Raw genomic sequence first — 27,201 nt, 5'->3', positions numbered from 1 at the left:
CGTGTGATACGAAGAACTGACTCATTGGAAAAGATTCTGATGCTGGGAGGGATTGGGGGCAGGAGGAGAAGGGGACGACAGAGGATGAGATGGCTGGATGGCATCACCAACTCGAGACATGAGTCTGAGTGAACTCCGGGAGTTGGTGGTGGACAGAGAGGCAAAATTCATGGGGACGCAAAGAGTCAGACACGACTGAGCGAAAGAACTGGTCAGTTCCGTTCAGTCACTCAGTCCTCTTTGTGACCCCATAGACCGCAGCACACCAGGCCTCCCTGTCCATCACCAACTCCCGGAGTTCATCCAAACTCATGTCCATCGAGTTGGTGATGCCATCCAACCATCTCATCCTCTGTCGCCCCTTTCTCCTCCCGTCTTCAATATTTCCCAGCATCAGAGTCTTTTTCAGTGAGTCAGTTCTTTGCATCAGGTGGCCAAAGTATTGGAGTTTCAGCTTCAACATCAGTCCTTCCAATGAATATTCAGGACTGATTTCCTTTAGGATTGATTCGTTGGATCTCCTTGGAGTCCAAAGGACTCTCAAGAGTCTTCTTCAACACCACAATTGATGCTTCAAAAGCATCAATTTTTTGGTGCTTAGCTTTCTTTATGGTCTAGTTCTCACATCTATACATGACTACTGGAAAAACCATAGCTTTGAGTAGATGGACCTTTGTCGGCAAAGTAATGTCTCTTCTTTTTAACATGCTGTCTAGGTTTGTCTGAACTAGGTTTGTCATAGCTTTTCTTCCAAGGAGCAAGCGTCTTTTAATTTATCTACGTTTCAAATCCACCTTTTGGAACTCAAGCAAGGCCATGGAGGCTGGAGACTTGCCTACAAGAAATGGGGGATAGAAAGGCTCTCCAAACCTGGGAACTCTGCATGTTACAGAATTAGCTGAGAGACGAGGTGTTTAGGCAAATAATACAACTTTATTCAGAAAGCCAGCTGACTGAGAGGATGGCAGACTAATGTCTCAAATTAGCCATCTTACCCAGGTCTGGGTGCCAGTTTCACAGGTGGGCTGGGTCAGATTCGAACAAAGGCACTTTAACAGCTCAGTAGAGGGGCAGGATTCCCTGACACAGGCCATTATGTATGATTATAATAACAAAAGCAGCAAAAACAAAGGTTAAAGTCAAAGAAACAGATCCATCGGGGGAGTCAGAAGTCAGAATTGGCTCTTCCCTGCTGCAGTTCCCCATTGTCAAGGTCCATTCCACAGTCTTGGAAAATGGGGGTGATGACTGTTCTAACTGCTTTAACAGATGGATCCGTCCAAGAGTGTCTGCTATCGGTGTTCCAGTTGTTGATATTTGTCTTCTTCTGTTCCTATTTGGAATGTGTCTACCCTGTAGACTTAGAAATATTGGACATATAAGCCAGGAGGCAGCATCTCATGTTAAGGAATTATGTGCTTTTCTATGTATGGGAAGATGCAAGAGTCAGGGCTCATTAAAATTATTTCCTTGATATGTACCTCAGCTGTCTGGGGCCTGTAATCCTGTATTTTCATATCCTGAATTTCCTCAGGGTTCACCATAGGTAGTGGCTGCAATCTGATGACTGCCTGGTGGCAGGTATTCTCCTTCTTCTGTTTTCTCAGGGCTCATCCACTCCCACTGGAGGGCTGAAATTGCTGATGATTGACAAGGCAGGAAGTATTCCATTTCTCAGATTCTCCCCTCTTGGTTGGAAATTTGATCAATATTTGGGAGACAGTTCATGATCAAATTTCGTCTCACGGTGCTGGGAGGCTCATCCCAGATTGGGTGAAAGCTCTTGATATGCCACTCCAGGTGCTAAATTTTGGATTAGACCCCAGGCGTAATGAAAGATCCTCTGTATCTTGTGCCTAATTACGACCAGCAGACATTTTCCCTTGTCACTTCTTCCCATACCTAGAATGAAACTGTTGCATTTATTTTATGTTATATTTTTAGTCATTTAAGCTTTGTTGGAAGCCTGGTTACACACTGGGTATTACACGAGACAACAGTCTTATAAATTAGACCAGATCTAAGTGATGCGGCCAGTACCATTGACAAAGTGCAGCAGGGAGGCACGAAGCACAAACAGTTTGAAAACAAAGAACAAATTAAAACAATGATTAGTATAACTAGTTGAAATCCAGTTGCAATAATCAAGCAACCAAAGGAGTCATAACTGATTTAATGAGCTATCCATAGTTTCATTGTCAAGGCGGTACACAACTTACACATGGCTTAACCTTTGAGACAGGCAAATGTTGCTTGCAGGATCAACCAAATAGAAAAAGATAAATGTTTCAATTCTTCTTACAAAGGTATAATTTACCAAATTATTGTAAGTCATAATTAGCTTAAGGGGGAGATTTTCCTTACTCTTGGAAAACACAGATTTAAACCAGTAATTTTTTAGATAGAAGCCATAAAAATTATAACCATATTTACCAGTTCACTCAGTTCTATGTAACTAACTTCCCTGGACCACCAGGAAGTCCCTACCCACCACCGCCAACCGCCCCCCCCACCCCCCGCCCCCAGTTTTAACAACCAAAAAAAGTCTCCAGACATTGTCAAATATCTCCTGAGGAGCAATATTGGCCCAGACTGAAAACCATTGCCATAGATCATAAAGATATATTCTCACAGGATGTCTTGTAAAAAGCTTCATGGATACATGATTCAGTTGGAATTGATTTTTGTCCAAGCTCTGAGGCAGGCATTCTATGTCATTCGTTCTCCCTTGCAGATATCATATTTTTTCAACACCATTTATTAAAAAATCTATCTTCCTCACTGTTCTGTGGTGCTGCTTTTGTAACATTAAAAAACAAAATTCAACTGAGTAAACTGGAAGATCTAATTGGCTTTATTTGATGGTCTGGCAGTTATCCCTTCTAACAAATAGAAAAGAACTCTGAGGACCTGAACAAAATGGAAGGCTTTCATAGACAGAAGGAAGATGGGAAGAGGAAGTTAAGATTGAATTATTTTAGGCAAAGTCACCTCCCTTAGAGAAAGGCAGGGGGCTTTAGGCAGATTACATCGCAGGAGTTGATTGGGTAGTTCTAGATTGATTGGTTTAAAATTCTACTCCTGGGAGGGGCCTAAACTAATCATAATGGGGCTTAGCCCAAGGGACTCAATTTTGGGCTTTTTTTTTTTTTTGGTTTGTTTCTTAACACTCTTATAAATAGCATTTATTCTACATAGTACTCTGAAGGAAGAAAGATATGTGCAGCCATTTGAATTCATTAATATGAATGCAAACGTTCTTTTTTGTCCTGAAATACTGAAAAGGCGAATGTATCTGGTAGAAACATAATCCTTAAGAGTTACCAATTAGAAAACAACACCTTTCAAAACAGATTTTTCTTTTCCTGGTAGAAAACAAAACAAAACTCTGGATTATGGGGAAGAAATTAAACAAAGTCTAATCAGTTGTTGAGGTGCCTTAACACAAAGTTTTGTCCCTTAAACCAACTTGTCCAAAGTAGTAAGTGGACTTCTCTGGTGGTGCAGTGATTAAGAATCTGCCAAGGCACAGGAGTTGATCAGTGATTCAGGAAGATTCCACATATGTCTCAGGGCAACTAAGCTTGGGAGTCAAAACTACAGAGCCTGAATGACCTAAGAGTCCATGCTCTGAAACAAGAGAAGCCACGGCAAGGAGAAGCCCGCACACCACAACTCAAGCAAACCTGTGCATAGCAACAAAGACCCAGCACAGCCAAAATCAATCAATAAAATGAAAGGATTTTTAAAAACTTTTTAAAAAAAGCATGAAATGTTTGAAATCTAAATATAAATAAACAGACATTACTGCCCGATTACTAACACAGTTTCAACAGCTTACGGTAACACTTTTGGCGTTCTTCCTGCAGAAATAATACCCGTTCTTGGCACCCTTATGGGGTACACGCGCAGGAGAGCTTCAATTGGAACTGTGATTTACAACCTCAAGTCCAACCTCTCACTACATGGGACCGTCCACAACACAACAAATACACTAAAACCAATTGGTTAAAAAAAAAAAGTGGGTGGAGGAGGCAGGAGCACACGACAGCCATTACGATGTCCTCCTGAAACCCTTTAGAATAGAGTAGATGTTATTAAAGGCTTCATAAATTTCACTTCTGACTTTAGCACCTGTTAACACAACTTTTCCAGAAACAAAAATAAGGAGAACAAGTCTCGGTTTGATCATTCTGTAGACTAAACCAGGAAATAACTCTGGCTCATAACTAGCAAACTGTTGGTGGCTGAGCACAAGGGCTTCTAACCTTATGGGGAACTTCACATCACAGCTCCCCACCATGTTCTGAATCTTGAAGTCTAAGAACTTAGCTGGAAAACCCAACTTCTGTATGATTCTGGCATATTTTCTTGATGCTAGTCTGGCCTGTTCTTCACTCTTGCCTCCTGTGCACACCATCTTCCCAGAACTGAATAAAAGTGCAGTGGTCCGGGGCTCTCTTATTCTCATGATTACAGCAGCAAACCTCTTGGGATTATATTCAGCATTTCGAGCAAGAAGGGCAATGCTCTTTAGGTCAAGTTTACAACCGAGATTCACTGTGCATACAATATTGTGCAGCTGTGGTACCAACTCAGCGATCTCTGAGGCTGGCATGGCAGGGGTCATGGGGGTCACGGGGGTCATGGGGGTCATGGGGGATGGATACAGGGGAGTGGTACCCAGCATGGGTGCAGTCGTAAGAGGCTGTGAGTCGAAGAGCTGCGGTGTCTGGTCCGAGGCCTCCTGGGTTGCCTGCTGGGACGTCTTCGAAAGCTGACCTGTTGCCACCGTCGCCTGCTGCTGCTCCTCCTCCAACGTAGACAGACTGTCGGTGCTCTGAACTGGCTGCGGAGTCAGTCCTGTGCCATAATGCATCATTGGACTGAAGACAGGGGTTCCAGGACTCATGGCACCTTGAGGGGAGGCCAGATACTGGTCAAACAGAGAGAGGCTATCATTCTGATCCATGATGTTCACTTTCCTCCTGGTGAACCAAAACCTTCAGACTGGAAATTGCCTAGGAAACCGTTCAGTCTTTTCCTAGAGGTAGTCTAGCACACTCTTCTCAGAGACTGACTTCTGTTACCGAAAGCTCAGCTCCTCTGTACGTCTGTGTCGAATCAAATCCCGGAGACAAGAGTCTTGGGTGAAGTAGAAAAGAATAGCTCTACCACTTCGCCAGGCAAAGAGAGATGCACCAAGGCTTCTGTCTTGAGAACCTAGAACTTGAGGGTTTTTATACTGTTGGGGTCTGACAAGGTTAGTGTGTGTGGGTGGCGGGGGGTGGGCTTGCACTCCCTTAATCTCATCTCAGGTGGGCGGTCTCCTACTTTTGATGAGTTTATCTGGTCCCTTTAATCGTGCCTCTTTTGGGTTCTTGGCTGCTCTTCACTCTATTAGCAACTGTTCGCATCTGCCCTTTGGAACTCAGGGAAGGTCATAATGACTGGATATGGATACATCCATACATGACCACTGGAAAAACCATAGCCTTGACTAGATGGACCTTCGTTGGCAAAGTAATGTCTCTGCTTTTGAATACGCTGTCTAGGTTGGCCGTAACTTTCCTTCCAAGGAGTAAGGGTCTTTTAATTTCATGGCTGCAGTCACCATCTGCAGTGATTTTGGAGCCCAGAAAAATAAAGTCAGCCACTGTTTCCACTGTTTCCCCATCTATTTCCCATGACGTGATGGGACCAGATGCCATGATCTTCGTTTTCTGAATGTTGAGCTTTAAGCCAACTTGTTCACTCTCCTCTTTCACTTTCATCAAGAGGCTTTTTAGTTCTTCACTTTCTGCCATAAGGGTGGTGTCATCTGCATATCTGAGGTTATTGATATTTCTCCTGGAAATCTTGATTCCAGCTTGTGCTTCTTCCAGCCCAGCGTTTCTCATGATGTACTCTGCATAGAAGTTAAATAAGCAGGGTGACAATATACAGCCTTGACGTACTCCTTTTCCTATTTGGAAGCAGTCTGTTGTTCCATGTCCAGTTCTAACTGTTGCTTCCTGACCTGCATACAGGTTTCTCAAGAGGCAGGTCATGTGGTCTGGTATGCCTATCTTTCTCTTAACCTCAAAACTCCACTTAATGTTACATTATACAAAGCAGGGTGGTGTGTGTGTTATTTGCTCGGTTGTGTCCGACTGTTTGCAACCCCATGAACTATAGCACACCAGACTCCTCATCACTCATCGGAAGGCAGTGTGCCTGCCTGGGATGTAGCTGACGTGGATTATTGATGGAGGAGGAGGTGGCCTTGCAGGACCCTGCATCCAGCAGGAAGACAGCAACGCGATGGAAACGAGGCTGCGGGGCTGCGCCCGGCTGAGGGGTGCTGTTCAGGCTCACTTCCTGCTCCCACCTCACCAGCAACCTTGGGCGGGAAGTGAAATGGAGCGAAGTGTGGTGGGGGGACCTGGGAGGGCAAGACAAGCAGGCTTGCGCAGGAGCTCACAGGTGCTGGGTTCAGGCCGCTCCAGATGAGAGATGAGGCCCCCTTGCGGCAGAGCCTGCTGCTGAGCTCCATTCTCCCAAACGGAGGGGAGCCTTTGAGATCACCCATTTCAACGCCCTCCTTTTCTGCCTGGAAACCACTCACTACCCCCTCTCCTATCAGACCAGGACAATAACCTCATTTTTCAAGTGAAGCCTGTGCCCACCATCACCTGCATATTCTCTCATATGCCCTGAGGCTGGGACTCCCTACTTCCCTTCAAGATCTGTGGTAAATGCAGTTTCTCACCCTTGGCCCCTCCAGAAGACAGCACCTATGTACCGCATGCCCCCAACCCCACCCAGTAGGCTTCTCCTGGATTCCAGCTCCCTAAAAGGGCGGTAGGGTGTTTCAAACCTCGGTCCTGGAAGGAGAGACGACTGGGCTCCAGAGTAACCCTGGACAAATCCATTTCTCAGAGCCTCAGCTTTCTTCAATCTCTTCCAAGTAAAATGGTGGGAGTATTGCAGCTCTCTTTGTGGTAGTTGTGGGCGTGAGGTATACAAGGATGTTCAATACCTGGGGGTTCAAAATGGACCTGGGGACCATTTGGAGTCCCTTGTTATTAGGGACTCTGTTCTCCAGGCGATCTGTGGTATACTGATTTGATTTGGACATCCACCCTGCCTTTGAGAGTTGTCCTTTCCTTCGGCCTGTTCCTTGTCTGCAGAGGGCCATGCATTGTACTCCCAGAGGAGTCAGCTAAGCCGCTGAGTGCCCCTGCATCCGTTGCTGGGGGTGTGTGAGAGGGGTCAGTTGAGGCACGTGGGTCTTCGTTGCCTAACCAAGGATGGAGCCTACATCTCCTGGTTTGGAAGGAAGATTCTTAACAGCTGGACCACCAGGGAAGTCCCCTGCTTCATATTTGGATCATCTTTGCTCATCTTTTATCACCTTCTTGCAAGGCGTAAATTTACTTTGTTGAAATATCTTCATTATTCTCCTTCCTACCCTGTTCTTTCTATGGTGCCTATATTCTCTTGTATTCCTTTTAATGACTTGATTTTGTTTTCTTTTACTATTTCCCGGCCCCCCACCCCCCACCCCATTATCTGTCAAGGTTATTATTTAGTAACCATGTCTGGCTCTAATCTGATGCTCAGTGAATGCTCAATGAATGTTTCTGACTAAAAATTAGAATTACTTTTTCATTACTGCATTATATTTTATTTTTCTTGAAATTGACTACTGTCTTTTTCAGTTGCATAATTGGCCATTTTATTCCAGAGTTCTTTTTCTGTTTTGTGCCCTTTTGGCTTTTTCTTTTTTAAAAAAACTAATTTGACTGTGCAGGGTCTTAATTGTGGCATGTGGGGATAGTTCCCTGACCTGGGATTGAATCCAGGCTCCCTGCATCATGAGCAGGGAGTCTTGGCCACTGGACCTCCAGGGAAGTCCATTCTAACTTCTCTTAAAGTTTTTACTGTTTTCTTAATCTCTTTCAGCCTTGTTCAAAGTAGTACATTAGAGTTTTTAATCTGCTTTGTGTTTGCTTTTTTTTTTTTTTTTTGGAGTCTTCTTGTCAAAGTATTTTAGCTCATTTTTCTCTTGTAACACTCTGTATGGCTAGATCATATTCTCCTCCTCCTTTCCAAAATGTAAATGCAGTGTGTTGACCTGGACTACTGTGAGGACATTTCTGTGGAGAAGGAACGCCCTGGGTACTTTTTCTGGCTTCATGGCTTGAGGGGTTCCTCTTGTTACAGTGAAGGGCTCAAGATATGGTTATTTCTCTGCCATTCGGAGTGGAGCTTGGTTCGGAAAAGTTTCCTGTTGTTTCTTACAGGCCAGAGGGGCTTGCCTGGCAGGTGGTATTCTCACCTCAGACGTTGTATTTTGCTGTTGCTGAATTTTCTGAGTTCTTCATCTGGCACCTTCCCCTGCTCTCTACTCTTGGAACCTTTTATTTGCCTTACCCCCAGTGCTACTTCCCTGCCCAATTTGGTTTTTCAACCTAGCAGCTTTCTTTTCAGGTAAGATTTTGTCTTTCTGGAAGAAAATATTTGCTGGGCATTTCTGAAGTCCACAGTGCTAGATGGCCATGACATTATTTGATCTCTTGCTACACCTGTTGCTGGTTTTAAACTCATTAACTCAGAGCCTGTGATGACTTCTCCCAGTTTTCAGCTCTTCTCAGACCTGTTAATCCTGTTTGGTTCAAATAAACCCGAAACAATACCAGGGTTAGTTTGGCTCAGGGTGGTGAGAGTGAAGATAGAATTGGACAATAGGAGAGATAATTGGGGGGTAAAACCATGAAGAATCACTGATGGCTCTGATGTAGAAGAGAGTTGTGTGATTTTAGTGATTTTTTGGCTTGAACAATTAAGATGGTGTTATTATGTGCGGAGACGGGGGAAGACTGAGAAGGATGATTGCTGAGAAGTGTGTGCCCTTTTGGTGTTCTAGTTGGAAATAGCAACAAATGCAGTTGGTTATGAGTCCAGAACTCAGGGAGAAATCTAGTCTAGAAACAGAAATTTAGAGGTCACCGTCTCTGTCAGTTTGGGTTGTTTTAAATACATTATCATAGACTGGGTAGCTCAGCTAGCTCTGATCTTTTTTCTTTTTTAAATAAGTACTTGCGGTTCATCAGCTGAGAGAAAGGGGGCCTGTATGGGAGGCACCAGGGAGAAGAAGTTTGAGAAGAGAGCGGAGAGTATAAAAGACATCTCTGAAGGTGGGAAATTTACTAGGGAAACCGGATGGACTGGAGGTTGTGGTCATTAGTTTAAAATAAAATGGGTCACCTATGCCCTTTCCCTCCTCCGCTTCCTTCTTCTTCGCTATTTGAGGCCCACTGAGGTAGGAGGCTAGGCAAGGTAGGGACCCAGAGAGGGTTCAGGGTTGAGTAAGGCAGTGGCCTAGCAAGGGTGGGGAGACTGGTTACATGCAGAGGGTTGAGCAGGTGAAGGGAATATGTGTGTGTGTGTGTGCATGCACGCGCGCGCTTAGTCACTCAGTTGTGCCTCATTGTGACCTCATGGATTGTGGCCTGCTGCACTTCTCTATCCTTGGAATTCTCCAGGCAAGAATACTGGAGGGGGTTGCCATTCCCTTCTCCAGGGGGTATTCCTAATGCAGGGATCGAACCTGGGTCTCTTGTACTGCAGGCAGATTCTTTACTGTCTGAGCCACCAGAAAGTCCCAAGGGAATATATAATAAAATATAAAATAAAAAATCATATTAACAAAATAATGTTAAAGTTAATATTATAATATATATGTACAACATTGTAGAATGCAAAGAGTTTTCATATCATGGCATCTTGTTATCCAAGGCATTTTAGAGGCCAGTGCTTCTAGTTATATTTAGTAGTGAGGAAAATAAAGTTGAGAGACTTCCCCAAAGTCACGTAACAACTTGAAGGCATAGCTGAGACTAGAATTCTGGGATCAGATTTCCAGGTCACTACTCTCTACAATAAAGGAGCAGTGCTTGACTACTTGATATCTTTATCATAAAAAAGGGGATTATCAGAGTGGAAAATACTGGTCAGGAAAGAATCTAATGCCATTTAATTTCAACTATTAATTTCAACTATTTGGAAAAACTGTGGTCATTCACAGATTTCTATCCAAAAAGTGGGTTTAAATTTACTTGGCTATTGCTCTTCCAGAAGAAAATGTTCATCGAATAGGAACAGATCATTGACACAAAACAAAACAAAACAAAAAGTAGAAATTAGAACTTTATTATATTATAAACATTTCCAGAATATAAACTGATTTTGTATTGACTTTTTAAAAACTGTATGTAACTTAAGCTTATTATAATGTATGTCATTTTCCACTTTTCAATCTAGAAAATATACTGCAAGTTAGATCTAACAGGAAAAATATCTATCTAAATTGCTTCACAGAGAAAACTAATGAATATAAAAATACCCACCCCAAACTAAAACCCAATCAAGAAATAGATTCTGTTATTCCTATTAATCCTACTTAAATATAAATGACCTCCCAAGGGAAAAATACTTCCACCATCACAGCAACCAGATGAATAAAAGCAGAGCCACTCTTGTTAAGGGAAATTACATTATGGAAAAGAAAAATGTAGTAATGATTTTAGAAAATGAGGAAAAATATTTCCATGTTGGATAGCAAGCGTACTCTGTTTCCTGTTCTCTTAGCCTTTGTACCTGCTCATGTGAGAAGAGGGATTTGAACATGAACACTGTAAAACCAAGCTTCTCAACTATTAGTTTAACCCTGGGAGAACCAATGCAAGAGCTTCAAAATCCAAGGATAGACTGGTCCCAAAGCATTTCCTCCTCTGTCCTTTCTTGGCCTTGTTCCTTTTTCTCTTTTCTGCGCTTACGTTCCTCTTTCTTAGAGGCTACATCTCGGCTTTTTTTCTCCTTCCGGTTCTTAAGCCTTTCTGTACTGACTCTGACTGTTTCTGCCTCCGTTTTGCTGGTTTGGATGCTCTTGTATTTGTCTAAATCTATTTCCTCACAAGCTTTTTCCCTCTTGTGCTTGGGCCGCTCCTCCTCTGGCTTTTCTCTGCCTTCCTCTGTGTGCCTTTTCCTCTTCTGATGTATGTGTTTATAACTAGCCTGATGGGCACTGGTACTATTTTCTGGGGAGAGGTGCCTGTAAACTCTAGATTCTACACTGTATGAGCTACAGTTAGACTCGTGCTGACTAAGGTTCGGGGGTACAGGTTTTCCTGAGAAACAGTCCCTGGTGAACTGAGAGTAGCTCAGGGAGTCTAGTCCCAGCCTGCTGTCATGAGCTGGTAGCCACTGAGGTAATTGCTTTTCCACTCTTTGTGAAATACTGCATGATCTTGGGTAGGTTTGGACGGTTCCATATGGGAGTCTTTGCTCAAACATTCTACACCTGGGTCTAGAGTCGACCTCTTCTTTGTACCCATAGGTTTCCAAATAATCCTCTCTCATCTTCCTGAAACAAGTCTTCGGCTCTAAGCCTCTGGCTTTCTGCACTTTGATATAATCTTCAAGTTCATCTTGAAAAGAGTCATATGTCTTCTTTGAATGCTTCATTAGCTTGACAAGGGATTCTCTGTAGGTAGAAAAAATGAGAGGAAATTCTTCTTATTATTTAATTCTAAATATTTCCTTTACTCTTGAAGAGTCTCAAAAGACAAAGAAGCCCCTTCCCCATCCCAAAATTAAAATCTACTTTGGTATAAAAGTTAAATATCATGACATTATATGCCAAAAAGGAGCATAAGGAAGTCAAATATTGCCTACGCCACTCACAAGTAATTTCATCCTTCTCAGAAGTGAGATGAAGGAGGCAGAAAGGAGCTGACATGTATAATTCTTTCGTAGGGCTAAAAATGTAAGGCTTGTAGGGATGTATGGATAGAAGGACTTACACATCCATGATTGTTTAAATAATTTCTAAAGTTCAGATTCTTAAACACTGTTGTCTAAGAAAAGTAACAAACCATAGAGAGGTAATTTTTAAAATCTTCTGTTCACTCAAAATAAAATAAACATATATACTCACCAGACAACAGTATTGTAAGACTTAACAATAAAATTGTAAAATGGTTTGGGAATGCTAGAAATTAGAAATCCAGGTATGAGACAAAACTACTCTTAGCTATAGGGCATGAGAAAAGATGAGAGAACGGAGTTCTGTGTCTTCTGCATAGGGAATTGGATTTCATTCCGTTACTTCTGATTGGTGAAAAAGACATTCTAGAATGCCTTCTGGTTTGTTCTCTATTAAAGAGCTGGTGGGAGGGTTAAGAGGGAAATGGAGGTGAAAGCTTAGAGAAAAGTTTCAGAAGAAATTTCAAGCAGATATGCTAATCTTTGCTTGCTTTTGGGGGGATGGGACAGTACAACTACTATTTCTCTTTCTGTCCCCCACCTCAAATCCTGCATTACAAATATAGCAGAAAATGTACTTAGTATGAGAAGATAATATTTTTGGTGATCTGCTTTATTTCCAAAAATTATGAGGCAGTATAACCCATGTAGTTCCTTCCTTTAACAGAAACAAGTCTGACAGCAATCTAGAGTCATCAATGATCAGCTAGTTTTACTGGCAATTTGAGATTAAAAAGGAAGTTTAAATGAAGCCTAATTTGGTGAGCCAGAAAATTTAGTTCCTATTCAACTTAAATAGTAGAAAAATTTCACTAGAACAAAATGTAACATAATTATTAAACATGGGCAAAAAAATTTGACCAGATACTTCAGAAAAGAATATACAGAAATGGACAATAAGCACATGAAAGATGCTCAATATTATTCATCATCAAGTAGATGTTAATTAAAACCACAAAGCAATACCACCATGTACTTACTAGAATGACTGAAATTAAACAGATTGGTGAGGATGTAGAATAACTGGAATTCTCAAATGCTGCTGGTAGGATGTAAAATGGTATGACTACTTGGAAAATAGTCTGGTAGTTTCTAAGGAAGTTAGACATACACCTACCATATGATCCAGTTATTCCACTCCTAGATATTTATCCTAGAGAGAAGGAAGTATCTGTCCACATAAAGACTTATACATGAATATTCACAGCAGTTTTATGTGTAATAGCCCCAGAAAGGAAAAAAAAAAAGCCCAAATATTGATCAACAGATAAATGCATAAATCAAACAGTGGTATATCCATATAATGGAATCAATGATAAAAAGGATCAGACTATTGATACACTTGACAAAATGGATGAATCTCAAAATAATCAAGGTGACTCAAAGAAGCCTGAGAAAAGAGTACATAATACATGATTCCATGTCCATAAAGCTCTTGAAATAGGAAAACTAACCTATAGTGATACAGTGGTTGCCTGGGAAAAAGTAGGAGGAAGCTCAGCTGGTAAAGGATCTGCCCTCAATGCTGGACACCCTGGTTCCATTCCTGGGTCAGGAAGATCTAACGGAGAAGGGAATGGCAACCCATGCCAGTATTCTTGGGCTTCCCTGGTGGCTCAGACAGTAAAGAATCCACCTGTAATGTGGGAGATCTGTTTGATCCCCAAGTTGGGGAGATCCTCTGGAGGAGGGCATGACAACCCACTCCAGTATTCTTGCCTGAAGAATCCCCATGGACAGAGGAGCCTGGCTGGCTACAGTCCATGGGGTTGCACAGAGTTGGACATGACTGAGCGACTCAGCACAGCATTTTAAGGGGCATTTCTGGGGGCATGGATATGTTTACTATCTTAACTGTGGTGATCATTTCATCAATACATATGTTTTAAACCTATCAAATTATATACCTGGAATATGTACAGTTTCCTGTACATACCTCAACTATACCTCAATAAAGCTGCTTTTAAAAAGTCACTAATAAGATTAAAAAGATGTTGACAATTGTCAAAACTGGATGATAAGTACAGAAGGTGTCATAATACTGTTTTCTCTATTTTTATGTTTAAAAATGTTTTATAATAAAAAGATTTTACTTCATACTAACAGGATGGCTATAATCAAAAAGATAGATAATAAATAATCTGTTGGCAAAGAGGAGGAAAAACCGGAAACTTCATTCATTCCGGGTGGGAATGTAAAATGGTACAGCAACTTTGGAGAACAGTTTGGCAGTTCTTCAAAATGTCAAACACAGAGTCACCACACAACGCTAGCAATTTCACTCCTAAATATATACCCAAGAGAAATTAAAATCTATGTCGACACAAAAACTTGTACAAAAATGTTCACAGCAGCACTATTACTGACAGCTAAAATTAGAAACAATCAATGTTCATTAGCTGATGAATGGATAAACATAATGTGGCAATTCACACAATGGAACGTTATTCAGCAATATAAAGAAATGAGGTACTACAAAATGGTATAACATGGATGAAACTTGAAGACATGTCGAGCGAAAAAAGCCAACCCCAAAAGATTTCAGATGGTGCAGAGATCAATGAAGAGGTGAACTGAACCTTACCCTTATCAGATTGAGACCTTGGTGGAGAAATCTGATCATATTCACTCATTAATTGCTTCCGTTTTTTAGCATGAACTTTCTCCAAACAGCGAGACTGTGCAACAACCGAGGAGCTAAAAACCATGACAGCAGAGATTAAAAAAATCTTTTTGCCCAATATTCCACTTCCTTTCACCTGAAACCAAGCAATCTTTTCTTTCTTCTAAAAAAAAAAATTAAACTTGCTTTATTTTGAGGTTTGAAGTTATTGAAGGTTAATTGCTCTATAATGTTGCAAGCACAATCTTGTTATAATGATTAAATAATTCAAAGTTTAGAATTACATCAACATAGATCAACCATCTGAAAACTCACAAAATGCATCTTCAATTTCTTATTTTGCTTCCTGTAAATCTGAAAGTAAAGTCAACTTTTTGAGTGTGTGTTTTGTGCTATGCTTAATCATTCAGTCATGTCTGACTCTGTGCGACCCCATGGATTGGAGCCTGCCCAGGCTCCTCTGTCCATGGGATTCTCCAGGCAAGAATACTGGAGTGGGTTGCCATGCCTTCCTCCAAGGGATCTTCCCAATCCAGGGATCGAACCCAGGTCTCCCGCATTGCAGGTGGATTCTTTACTGTTTGAGCCAAGAGGGAAGCCCAGTGTGTATTTTACCCTTGAAAAATAATATTGTTTATTTTAGAGAAAGTGATCCAAAATTTACACCTCTGAATTTGAAAACAGCACTTGTGAGTTTTAGATTATTTACTCAGGAATTTTACTATATTTAGTCTGAACTAAGAGTGTTATACTTTCACTTGCTTTCAAGCCAAAGTATTAGTATAACATATATAAATAATTCAGTATAAATATGTATAATGCTTCAGTATAAATAATGCTAAAAATTGAGATATCCTTTATTTTCAACCTACCTCATAATGTGAAATCCATTATGATTCAAATTATGGCACTAGTTCTTATAAGCCTTCTACAAAAGGTATCTGTAAAATGTTCAGTCTTTGCTCACTCAACGTGGTATCTATGAATAAAATAAGGGCAGGTAAGACATTTACGATAATATTTTTAATCTTCAACCCTGTATCATTTCATATACCATATCAAATCGTAACTTCTCAAGTTAAGACTGCTTATAAGGCTAAAGTACTAGCTTTTTGCTCACTGGAATGGCAATTTCAGTATGAAAACATTTAGTAGGCCTCTGATATCGCATATGAGCTTGAGCAAACTCCAGGAGACAGTGAAGGGCAGGGAAGCCTGGCATGCTGCAGTTCATGGGGTCACAAAGAGTTGGATATGACTTAGTTACTGAACAACAACAATAATGTATTTTTTAGTTCAGAAAATACTGCTCTGAAGAAGTTACTGGGGCACATTGCAGCAGGACTCGACTTGAGGGAAACGATTTGGGGCATTCAGCCTTAGTACTTTGTGTCTTAGAGCAGACATGTTTCTGATTTCTGATCTTTGTAATTGTTAAAAGCCCAGTGGTAGCATCTCTCTCCCCATGTTGGCTAACTTCTCCCATCTGGGACTTAATGTAGTTGATTTACTTTTCTAAATGCAGGACTTTACACTTTACCCTGTTAAAGGTTTAGGCCACCATTCTCATCTTTGACGATCTTTAAAATTCAGATTCTTTTAATCTTGGCATTTGCTACAATACTAGTTATAATCTAAAACGGTACACAGTTTTGAACAATTTCTTTAAAAGTTAAACACCTACTATAGGACCCAGTCATTTCACTCGTATGTATTTGCCCAAAAGACATGAAAACATGTCCATGCAAAGACCTGTACATGAATATTCATAGCAGCTTTATTTCTTATAGCCCAAAACAGAAACAACTCCATCAGCAGGGGAATGGGTAAGCAAAGTGTGGTATATCCATACAACAGAATTATTCAGCGGTGAAAAGGAACAAAATAGCAATACATACAACATGCATGAATCACAAAATAATCATGCTGAGTAAAAGACATGAGTACCTACTATGAGTCTACTTATAAAAGTTCTAGAAACACAAATTAATCTATAGTGATATAAAGCAGATTAGTGGTTTCCAGGCACAAGGATGGAGGGAGGGATAAACTGTAAAGGAGCAGGAGGAAAGTGTTCAAGCTGGTGGAAATACCTGGCGTTTTGTTTATGAAAGTAGTTTCATGTCAAATACCTGCCAAAAACTCACTGTACACTTTTAATGAGTGCTGTTTATTATAAGTAAAGTAAACCTCAGTAAAGTGTATGAGAGGAGCTTAAAGATCTAAACTGAATGTTTTGGGAAAAAATTCTACCGTAATTTGTTAAACTGGATACATAACCGTGTATTAGTCGCTCGGCCGTGTCTGACTCTGTGATCCCATGGACTGCAGCCTGACAGGCTCCTCCGTGGAATTATCCAGGCAAAAATACTAGAGTGGGTTACCATTCCCTTCTCCAGGGGATCTCTCGGACCCAATGAGTGAACCCAGGTCTCCCGCATTGCAGGCAGTTTACCGTCTGAGCCACCATATACATATATACATACGCAGCTATTTGGCCAAGCAACAAGTGGGATCTTAGTTTCCCGACCAGGGATGGAACCCACCTGTGTCCCCTGCACCAGAGGCACAGTCTTAACCACTGAACTTTAGGGAAGTCCCTAAACTTGATCTTTAAATGTTGGCTTTGTTTCCAGGAAGATCATCCACCTAACATAGCTTAAGCCAACTATGCAGAACTACTGGTTGCCACACAATGTTAATTTTCTCACTGCTTCAAGGAGCTAGACACAGGGACTCTGGAGTCAGTACTGGCACTTATTATATAGACTTGGTTAAGTTTTTCAGGTATTGTGGATCTTAAGGAAATTAACAAATGTAACGTACTTGGAAGACTATATGGCACATAGTAAATGCTGTACAACTGGGCTGTTTTTATTGTTATTCGGGATTTCATCCATTTAACTGAAATGTTTTTCCAACCAATTATTCCAGTAACTGTGTGCTCAGCTGCTTGTTCTGTCTGACCATTTGGGACCCTAAGGACTGTAGCCCGCTAGGCTCCTTTGTCCATGGGACTCTCCAGCCAAGAATACTGGAGTGGGTTGCCATGCCCTCCAGGGGTCTTCCCACCTAAGGATGGAACCTGCGTCTCCTTCATCTCCTGCGTTGCAGACAGATTCTTTACCCACTGAGCCATCTGAAAGCCCATTCCAGTAACTACAGAAAGCCAAATGAAGAAAAGATTATGGTTATACAGGTCCGGAACACCTGACAGGAGTACCTAATTATTTGCATTTCAAGCTAACCTTTTTTGTTTTTAATGAAAGGTCAAATTTCAACTTGATTCTTACTGTCTTTTCTGATTGCTGATCTTAAACCAACTCTTATAAGATTTCAGTTTATGTCCTGTGTTAATGTTTGCTATATGTACTTTGATGTCTAAAAGAATAATCGAATGTTAAGCAGAAATACCCAATCTATTTACAAGTTGATATTAGGTCTCAAGCAAGAAAGTTTGTTTCTTCTGAAACTCATTTGGAGTATTTTTCTCAGATTGGGGTTAATTTTTGTAAAAAATCTAGCAAAATTCTGAAAACTTGATGTTCCTATTTGTACATCAAAAGTCTAGTTATAGATGACTATCTACAATGCCATTCACTTCCAGGAAAGATACAGTGCATATAGAAAGAAAATGTAATCTTTTATTTGGAGAAATGAAACTGCGCCTTGTTATTCAATATCTGTACAAGGCTTGGTCTTATTTCAGTATTAATAGGTAAAGCCATTGCAAAAGCTCAAGTAATAAAAACACTGCACATGAACTACTGAGTCAAATATGAAAAATGAAAAGTATGAATTACTTGCAATTCAAACTGTCTAAAAAGACTTAGCATTTAATAAAATACTAAGAACCACTCCACTTTTCCTAATTCTAGTCTTGTCAGAAAATTTGTTACACCCCAATTCAGGGGCTTCCCTGCCAGCTCAGATGGTAAAGAATCTGCCTGCAATGCAGGAGACCAGGTTTGATCCCTGGGTGGGGAAGATCTCCTGAAGAAGGGAATGGTTACCTACTTCAGTATTTTTGCTTGGAGAATTCCATGGACAGAGGAGCCTGGGAGGCTACAGTCCATCGGGTCACAGAGTTGGACACCACTAAGCAAGCATACAATCACCCTTTTAGAAATCTCAAAACCTGAATTTAACTTTTGCAATGTATGATATATGTTTTTAATATGCCGCAATAGGTTTAATAGGTTTGATGAGTAAATCAACTCAATCTGAGTGAAAATTTTACTAAAAATTTTCATGTCCACAGGACACTACCTGATTTGTGTTGTGACATGACATTAAAACTAAGTTTTTAAAAATACTTATTAAATATCTTTAATCACTGAAGAAAAAGTGTTTGAGCAAAATTAGAATGTTAATTTGGCAAGTTTTAGGTGTAGTTTCCCTTTAATAAATTCTTTAAATATATCAAATTAATGACACGGTACTACACTTTTACATCGAGTTCACTAAGAAGCATTAAAGGACATTTTCCCCACCATTTGCATCTTCTCTCAGCAATGTTATGTACCATTCACTGTACTTTGTTAAAGTTATCCAAAAGTATTGTTTTTTATGCAATAGTTAATAGTATTTTTTAAAAATCTCAATGTCTAATTGTTACTAACATTTACAGATAGTATTGGTTTTGTCTATTAACCTTGTACTTTGTGTCCTTGCTAAACTCACTTATTCTAGTAGCTTTTCCAAAATTCCTTGGGGTTTTCTACACAGATGATCATTTATTGTTGTTTAGTTGCTAAGCCGTGTCTGACTGTTTTGTGACCCCGTGGACTGTGAACTGCCAGGCTCCTCTGTCCATGAAATTTCACCCTGGAGTGGGTTTGCCTCTTCCTTCTCCAGGGGATCTTCCCAACCCAGGGACTGAACTTTATTCTCCAGCACTGCAGGCAGATTCTTTACCACCAAGCCACCAGGGAGCCCATAGATGATCACATCATTAGTATCAGCAAACAAAGTGTGATTTCTTCCTCTCCAATCTGCAAACCTTTTCTCCTTTCCTGACTATACTGGTTAGGACGTCCAGGACAATACCAAAAAGAACTGGTGAGAATAGACATCCCTGCCTTGCTCCTGGCTCTTGAGATTGGCAATCTTTTAATACCATTATAACCTTAAGGAAGACTAGAGCACATTATGTATCAGGAAAAGGGTTCTCAACCCCTGGGCCACGGACAGTTAACTGTCGCGGCCTCTTAGGAACAGGGCTGCAAAGTGGAAGATAAGCGGCTGGCGACCAAAGCTTCCTCTGTATTTATACCTGATCATCACTTGCATTCCCCAGTCTGTGTAAAAATTGTCTTCCACGGAACCAGTCCCTGGCGCCAAAACTGTTGGGGATCGCTATTTTAGACTAGGTAACCGATTCCATTCTCTTAACCAAAATATGCTGCTTTATTCCTTTTTACCAGAGGGTAAAATTTCATTTAAGAAGTTTTGAGAGATGCAGTGCATACGTTCTAGCATTATGAATATTCTTAACTGAGTTAGTTATTAACCTTGCCTTTTCAGGAAATGAAATTAGTATGTGACCTGAGTTTGCCATAGAACTGGATGACTTATAGTTATTTTACAACTAATAAAATCACAAAAGTAACAGGATTTGCTATGGCACATTTCCAATCACAAAACATAAAGGAATTAACAAAATCATTAATTGGGATTACTGATTACAGATGTAATATAAAATTTATGTCTATTTATATTGGTTGTGCTGAATGGCTTGCGGGATCTTAGTTCCCTAACCTAGACCCCAGCAGGAAAAGCGCTGATTCCTAAGCATTAGACCTTCAGGGAATTTCCTGTCTTTACTTAAACTAAGCCTTTGGTAAAGAATCCACCTGCAGTTCAGGAGACCTGGACTCGACTCATGGGTTGGGAAGACCCCTGGAGATGGAAATGGCAACCCACTCCAGTATTCTTGCATGGAAATTTTCATGGACAGAAGAGCCTGGTGGGCTACAGTCCATGGGGTTACAAAGAGTTGGACATGACTGAGTGAATGCGCATACACAAATGTTTTGAATATCAATCACTGTAAGTAATCTATGGCTAGCTAGCTCAAGGATCTTAACTAGATCAACTAACAAATTAGCTTTACTTGGGCCAAGGCAGACATTCTGAATCAGAATGTGCCAAATACGTGCCAGTCCTTGCCAAAGGTCAGTAAATGTGACTAGGTCAGTAAGAATGATCATGTCCTAACATAAGAACCTGGTTCATGGGAGGGGCTCTAAATGATTTCTGAATAACTGTAAGGGCTTATTAGCTTGATTTTCTGTCATCTGTCTCGAATCTCTGCGAAAAAACAAAGGAACACTTCAACAATTGCTATGTAAATGGGTTAGATTCAATAAGCAGTTGGAAATGTTCTTCATTCTCAAAATGAGTCTAATTTTCTTTTCTTTTAAAAAGCCAGATGAGAAAGAACTGTTTGCTGTGGTTTTGTTTCTATTGATTTCTTAGGGATATTATTGTTCTGAAAAAAGTTTTTAACTGTCAAAAATATTTGAGAAACTTCTTTTAATGAATTACAAAGTGTCCTGGAAAATCTTACTATACTTTCACCATAAATGTGATGTATATTTCTTTTCATGAAAGTCTGGTCATGTGGTATTTGAGTTTTTGTGATTGAGTCTAATTTCTCAACTTCCTATTTGTAATTTATACCTTCTATATGTTCCCTGCTTGCAAATTCTTAATCCTTACTGACCTTTATTATCAAGCCTAGTTTAAGAGAAGCTCCTTCATTAAGTATTACAGCTATAGGTGAAAATGGATCAGGAGTTTTAATAGTCCTTTCAGGATCTTGAACAGGAGAGAGGAATTTAATAATTGAAAGGATGACAATTCTTTGACACCTTTTGGAGGAATCTTAAGGAAAAAAGATACTGGCTAAGTACTAGATAAATTTTTTTTCTCTTCTGGCTCATGTACAATTAGAAATTACATTAGGCTTTTATAAATATCTAAACTAAAAATATACTGGGTCCTAGGAGTGTTTTAAATAGAATATAAAATATTTACCATTTGTTAAGTAGCAGTTAACTGAACAATTAATAAATATATTTACTTAAAAGTGACAAGAGGTAATTTTTAGGTAGTAAATTCTATTTTCCAAATCCTAACAAAATCTCAGCCATAACTCAAAATATTTCACTATCCTTTGAATGTCATTTGATAGCCATTGTAAGTCAAAGTTTCACATTTTATAAATTGCTGTTCTAGTACACAGCCAAGCCAAGCCAAACCAGTTCATAATTTTAAAGTTGGCGAGGTCCTCTACTTGGTTAGTGCAGACTTCCTCAATCTTGACACTGACATCTCATGTAGGATAATCCTTTGTGGAGGCTGTGGTATGTCTATGTTGGTGCCCTGTGCTTTTCATGTTGTGTGTGGCATCTCTGGCATCTAGTAGATACCAGTAGTACCTGTGCTCACCAAGCCGTTCCTTGTCCAGTGGCAAAAACCAAGGAAAACGGTCTCCAAACATTGCCAACTGTCCTCTAAGGTAGGGGTGGGGCAAAAGCATCTGTTTGTGAAAGTCACTCAATTGGGCTAGTCCAACTCCCCTCCCCACAGATGACAAAACAAGTTCAGAAAGTTTGGGACTTAGTGTCATAAAGCTAGTTGAGAAATTAGCACTAGAATCTATTTAGTCAAAGACTTCTATGCCCTCATAACCACCTTGAAGCAGTACAGAAAGGTAATTGCCTGCCAACACTTTGTTTTGAACTGATTTTGTTTAGTCTTTAGTAACTGCACATATTCCAAGTCACTGCACAAAACAAAAAAAAAACCCACTCTGGCAAAAAGCTGTTTTTTTTTCCCCCATGAGAAACTGTTTCCAAATTTCTGTTATGTGGCTATGGAAGCTAAACTGAATTGTAGTCTTGACATCATAATAGCTCAGGCTTGTTAGTGAAAGGCAGGAAGTTTGGTATGAAAGCAGAAAATTCAGATTTTATTTTTTTAATCTCAGAACAGTAATACTAACCCAGGCTGACTGAAGACACTAAACCTAGTCTTCTAAAAGTTGCTATCATTAAGGTACTTAATAAAACTTCATTTGCTTGCAGATTCTGATTTCCATTTTTAGTGAATGGAATTTATATAAAATACTTACAAAATGTTCTAAGAAATTTATAATATTTTACTGTTTTGTCATTCCTTCAAGCGAAAGGTATAAAAGATTATCTAAGAGTACACAAAAATAGAGTATACTGTGGAAGATGAAAATAAAAATTATTTTAATGAAGTTATATTTACTGCTGTCCCTCAGGAAAAAAGAAAATTACCCAACAATGTTCTGCCTTCCACCAAAAATAATGTTCTCATTTTGTCTCTCTGGAGACAAAAAGCAACACGAGGCAACACTGCAAATACTAAAAATTAACTATGAAACTGAAGATGGCTGAATGTTCTACTAGAATCTTCTGCAGTGGGATCAAGCGCCACCATGCAAAATCATTTCAAAACTGCCTTAAAGCCTAAACTCAGTTTGGAACCAGCAGTTTGTTTGTACTTGTAAGCTCTTATAGTACTTGTAAGAATCCAAACACCTCTTAGATCGAAATGGTCAAGAAGTAGCTCTTTGTTTTAGGGAAAATGAATTGGTGAAAACTGTAGAAACTCTAGGCAGGTATACTCCTTTCAAACTTTTGCAGAGACCTGACCAAATTTTAACATGGTCAAGTTTGAATGAACCAGCCCCATCGTTGAGCTCAGGTCTGGAAACGCTCACGGCTGTCAAATATTTACTGTTTGTTCTAGCCAACATCTGATGAGGTTCCTGACCTCTCTTTCATAGTTCTTACTAAAGGGTTTACAATTGCGAACTCTCCCTCAGTCTCTGAAATGTATTTGTGTCTCCTACAGCTCGGGAGTGTCTGAGTCTCATGGATCGAAAAGTCATTCCTTTGAAATGTGATGATCATGTACTTTTAGAGCCTGTCTCCCAGTTCCTGTGGGAAAACAGAATTCTCACTTCCGTAATTGCCAGCAAGCTGACACTGCCCAACCCTTTGTAATTCTGCACTTCCCCGACTCTACTTGAATCCCACCCTTCCCCATTCCTTAAGACCCCCAGTCACTTCTGCGAAAAGTCGGAATGGAGCTCAGTATTTTTCCTACTATCAGTAGTTACTGAATAAAAGTTGTTTTCGCCGCCCTAACTGAAGTCCCGCTTTGACACTGGCAGGTGGTACCTATTAAAAATCACACCACTAACAAGATGAGCTTGTACATCTTGGAGGCTTGTTTTAAAGGGTGTTATCCTCAAAAAACCCGGAGAAACTCTGCGAAGTGATCCCTCAAAAACTTCACCCCCTCTTCTCTTCCTCCAGGGCCCCAGGAACCTTGGGCTCGCGTGTTTACTTCCTATTCTCCCCAAACTCCGACTCCACTTCTTCCTATGTCGTGAGTGAGGTCGCTACTTTCCGGGATGTTGACTTTCACCCAGCGCAGGTCTACGCCCTTCCGCGTCTGGGGCCTTTTCTCTCCTTGCCTCTGTCCCCATCACATCCTCCCCTTCCCTCGCCCTGACACTGTCTGCAGCCTCGGCCGGGTCGCCTCTCTCCCGCTCCAACCTCAGCGCCCCCGGCAGCGGAGACGTCCCTTCTCCCTCCGCGATCCACGTGGGAGCCCGGCGCCCGTTTCCCAGGGGTGACGGGTGGGGAAGGGAGCGGAGAGCCTCAGGTCCTGTCCGGTCCGCCATTTCGCACTCTCCGGGCGCGCCGGGCCTTTACCGGGTCGCAGGATGGAGGGGCTGAAGGCCCGGGCCGCCCCCGCCGCCGGGGCGGGAACTCACCTTCTCTGAGGCAGGGGCAGCGTCTACAACTACTGTCCCCCTCCCCGCCAGCGCCGCCAGCCCGGGGATAGGCCGAGGTGGAGGTGGCGGAGAGGCAGGGACAACCGCTGCCGCACCGCCGCCTCCGCCGCTGCCGAACAGGCGGGGTAAGAGGAGGAGGAGGAGGCGGAGACCGGACTTCCTGAGGGGAAGTCGCCGCCACCACCAGCGGCTGACTGGACGGAACCGGGGACCATGGCGGCGAGGCGCACTACCGCGCTTGCGCAGTCTCCCGCCTCTACGAAAGCCCCGCCCTCCCGGTTGCTCTACCCGCTCAGTGCGCAACTTCGCGAGTTCTCTTCTACCCTGGCTTGCATTAGCCTTTCTTCTGCTGTTGCTTGGTGTACCTTGGTGTTCCTTGCTGTTACTTGGTCTTTTGCTGTTCTTTGGTGATTTCCCTGATGGCTCAGTCGGTAAAGAGTCTGCCTGCAATATGGGAGACCTGAGTTCGATCCCTGGGTCAGGAAGATCCCCTGGAGGAGGCAATGGCAACCCACTCTAGTATTCTTTCCTGGAGAATCCCATGGACCGAGGAGCCTGGTGGGCTACAGTCCATGGAGTCACAAAGAGTCGGACAGGACTGAAGCGACTTAGCACGCACCCACCATTGGAAGAGAGGAAAAACTCCTGGGGCAGCTCACTTTGGGAGAGTCTGAAACCAATTAGGAAGCCGGTACCCGACGATCCTACATTCAGGGCAGCAAAGGAGACACAGATGTAAAGAACAGACTTTTGGACTCAGTAGGAGAAGGCGAGGTTTGGAGAGAATAGCCCTAAAACATGTGCATTACCATATGCTCTTGTACCAGTGCAAGTTCAATACATGAGTCAGGGCACCCAAAGCTGGTGCTCTGGGACAGCGCAGAGGGATAGGGTGAGGAAGGAGGTGGGAGGAAGATTTAGGATGTGGGGGGGGGGCAGGTATACTTGTGGCCGATTCATGTTGCTGTATGGCAAAAACCATCACAATATTGTAATTATCTTCCAATTAATGGAAAAAAAACCCCACAAAAAACCCTAGAATTTTCCTGGTTCTGTAGTTAAGAACCCACTTTGCAAAGCAGGGGACTTGGGTTCAATCTAAGATCCCACATGCTGAGGAGCAACTAAGCCTGCCCTTGTTGCAGAGAGTCCATGTGCAACAAAGAAAGATCCTGCATGACACAACACAGACCCTGAGTGCTGCAACTAAGACCAGACATAGCCAAATAAATAAAATTTTTAAAAAATCAGAAAAATACATGCCTTCCTCCCGTGCTGGTTTTCTTTGTTAGAGCCTTTAATACAGGGTGAGAAATCCTTGGTCTTGATATGCTGTCATCATTGCTCCGTAAATGACTTCTTTCTCTCTCCTGACACCCTCAGTGTATGCAAGTATACATACACACCGGTTCATTTCATCCTCTAATTCCCTGTCTCCCAAGGAAATTAATACCCTGTTTGTGGTCATTTCCTTTTATATGAATATAATATATATTCATGTGATCATGTGATAAAGATATACTCATTTGAAAGGAATATATGTGTGACTGGGGAAAAAAGTTTCGATTATTTTTGAATTTCATAAGATTTACGTCTTTCTCCTGCAGTATTCTGGGACTTGTTTCACTTGCTGTTTTAAGGTACATCCAAGCTGTTGCATATACGTGTAATTTCCTCCTTTCCTTGCTGTGCAATATTCCACCCATCTCCCAGTTGATGGGCACGCCCCCTGGTGCACTGTGCAAAAGTTTCTCTTCTTTATGTTCTCCTTTCCTGTCAAACTAGCATTGCCTAATTTCAAGTTCTCATTACCTTTTGTTAGAGCCAGGGCAATATCTGCCATACTTATCATCATTCCTGATTTTGTTACCGAAAGTGGGTTCTGGGCTGCTCGGTGCTCAAAAGTCAATAAAAAGTCCAGTTTAGTGGGAAGGAAAGTTTTATTTCAGATGCCAGCAAGGGGGAGATAGGGTGGAATCTGTGGAAAGACTAACTCCTACCCTTGACAATCAGTGGACAAGAGCTTTTATAGACAGAGGGAGTGGCTCCATGCAGAAACAGCACAGTCAGCTCTGACAGTCACCTTGAAATTGGTCATCAGTGATCTGACCAGTGTCATTTTGATTGTTTTGTGTGCTGTGGTTTGTTTGCTCAGTCATGTCTGACTCTTTGCGATCCCACGGACTGTAGCCAGGCTTCTCTGCCCATGGGGATTCTCTAGGCAAAAATACTGGAGTGCGTTGCCATGCTCTTCTCCAGGGGATCTTCCCAACCCAAGGATCGAACCCAGGTCTCCCGCTTTGCAGGCGGATTCTTTACCATCTGAGCCACCAGGGAAGCCCATGAATATTAGAGTGGGTAACCTACTTCTTCTGCAGGGGATCTTTCTGATCCAGGAATTGAACCAGGGTTTCCTGCATTGTAGGCAGATTCTTTACCAGCTGAGCTACCAGGGAAGCCCCTGATTGTTTTAGGTACAGTTAATCTTCAGGGTGGGTTTATTCCCATTTCCTTGAGGCCAGTTCTCGGAACTGGGGCAGCTTATGTCATGGCCTATAGTCTGGTTAACTTCATCTGTGGGGAGAAGTATCTATAAGACAGCTCACAGGATACAGCTAAGAATATTATCTATACCTCTTGGGGAGGAACTAAAGGCCCGTGACTTTGCTTAATGACTGCATTATTATCATTTGGTCTCCTTTGACTGTTTTCCTTTGTTCGTGCATTTTTTTCACTTCTCTGATTAAATTTATTCTTCGGCTAAAGTTGTTCCATTATTTTGCCCACAAAGGTCCATGTAGTTAAAGCTATGGTTTTTCCAGTAGTCATGTATGGATGTGAGAGCTGGATCATAAAGAAAGCTGAGTGCTTTCTTCCAAAGAAGAATTGATGCTTTTGAACTTTGGTGCTGAAGAAGACTCTT

General features: G+C 41.5%; 1 protein-coding gene and 1 pseudogene across 1 annotated transcript; both read right to left on the bottom strand.

The window, feature by feature from the left end:
- On the bottom strand, positions 4,055-4,972 carry LOC102187869 (annotated as a pseudogene).
- KRCC1 (lysine rich coiled-coil 1) lies at positions 10,182-24,434 on the bottom strand. Its single transcript, XM_018055351.1, has 4 exons — positions 24,258-24,434; positions 15,307-15,413; positions 14,396-14,508; positions 10,182-11,530 (listed from the first exon to the last, which is right to left on the bottom strand). Exon 4 carries the CDS (start codon positions 11,509-11,511, stop codon positions 10,738-10,740), a length of 774 nt encoding a protein of 257 aa, XP_017910840.1. The 5' UTR covers positions 11,512-11,530; positions 14,396-14,508; positions 15,307-15,413; positions 24,258-24,434; the 3' UTR covers positions 10,182-10,737.

The sequence above is a fragment of the Capra hircus genome, chromosome 11 (assembly GCF_001704415.2).
Source record: "Capra hircus breed San Clemente chromosome 11, ASM170441v1, whole genome shotgun sequence".
Taxonomy (NCBI): Eukaryota; Metazoa; Chordata; class Mammalia; order Artiodactyla; family Bovidae; genus Capra; species Capra hircus.
This window is presented reverse-complemented; position numbering and strand designations above follow the sequence as displayed.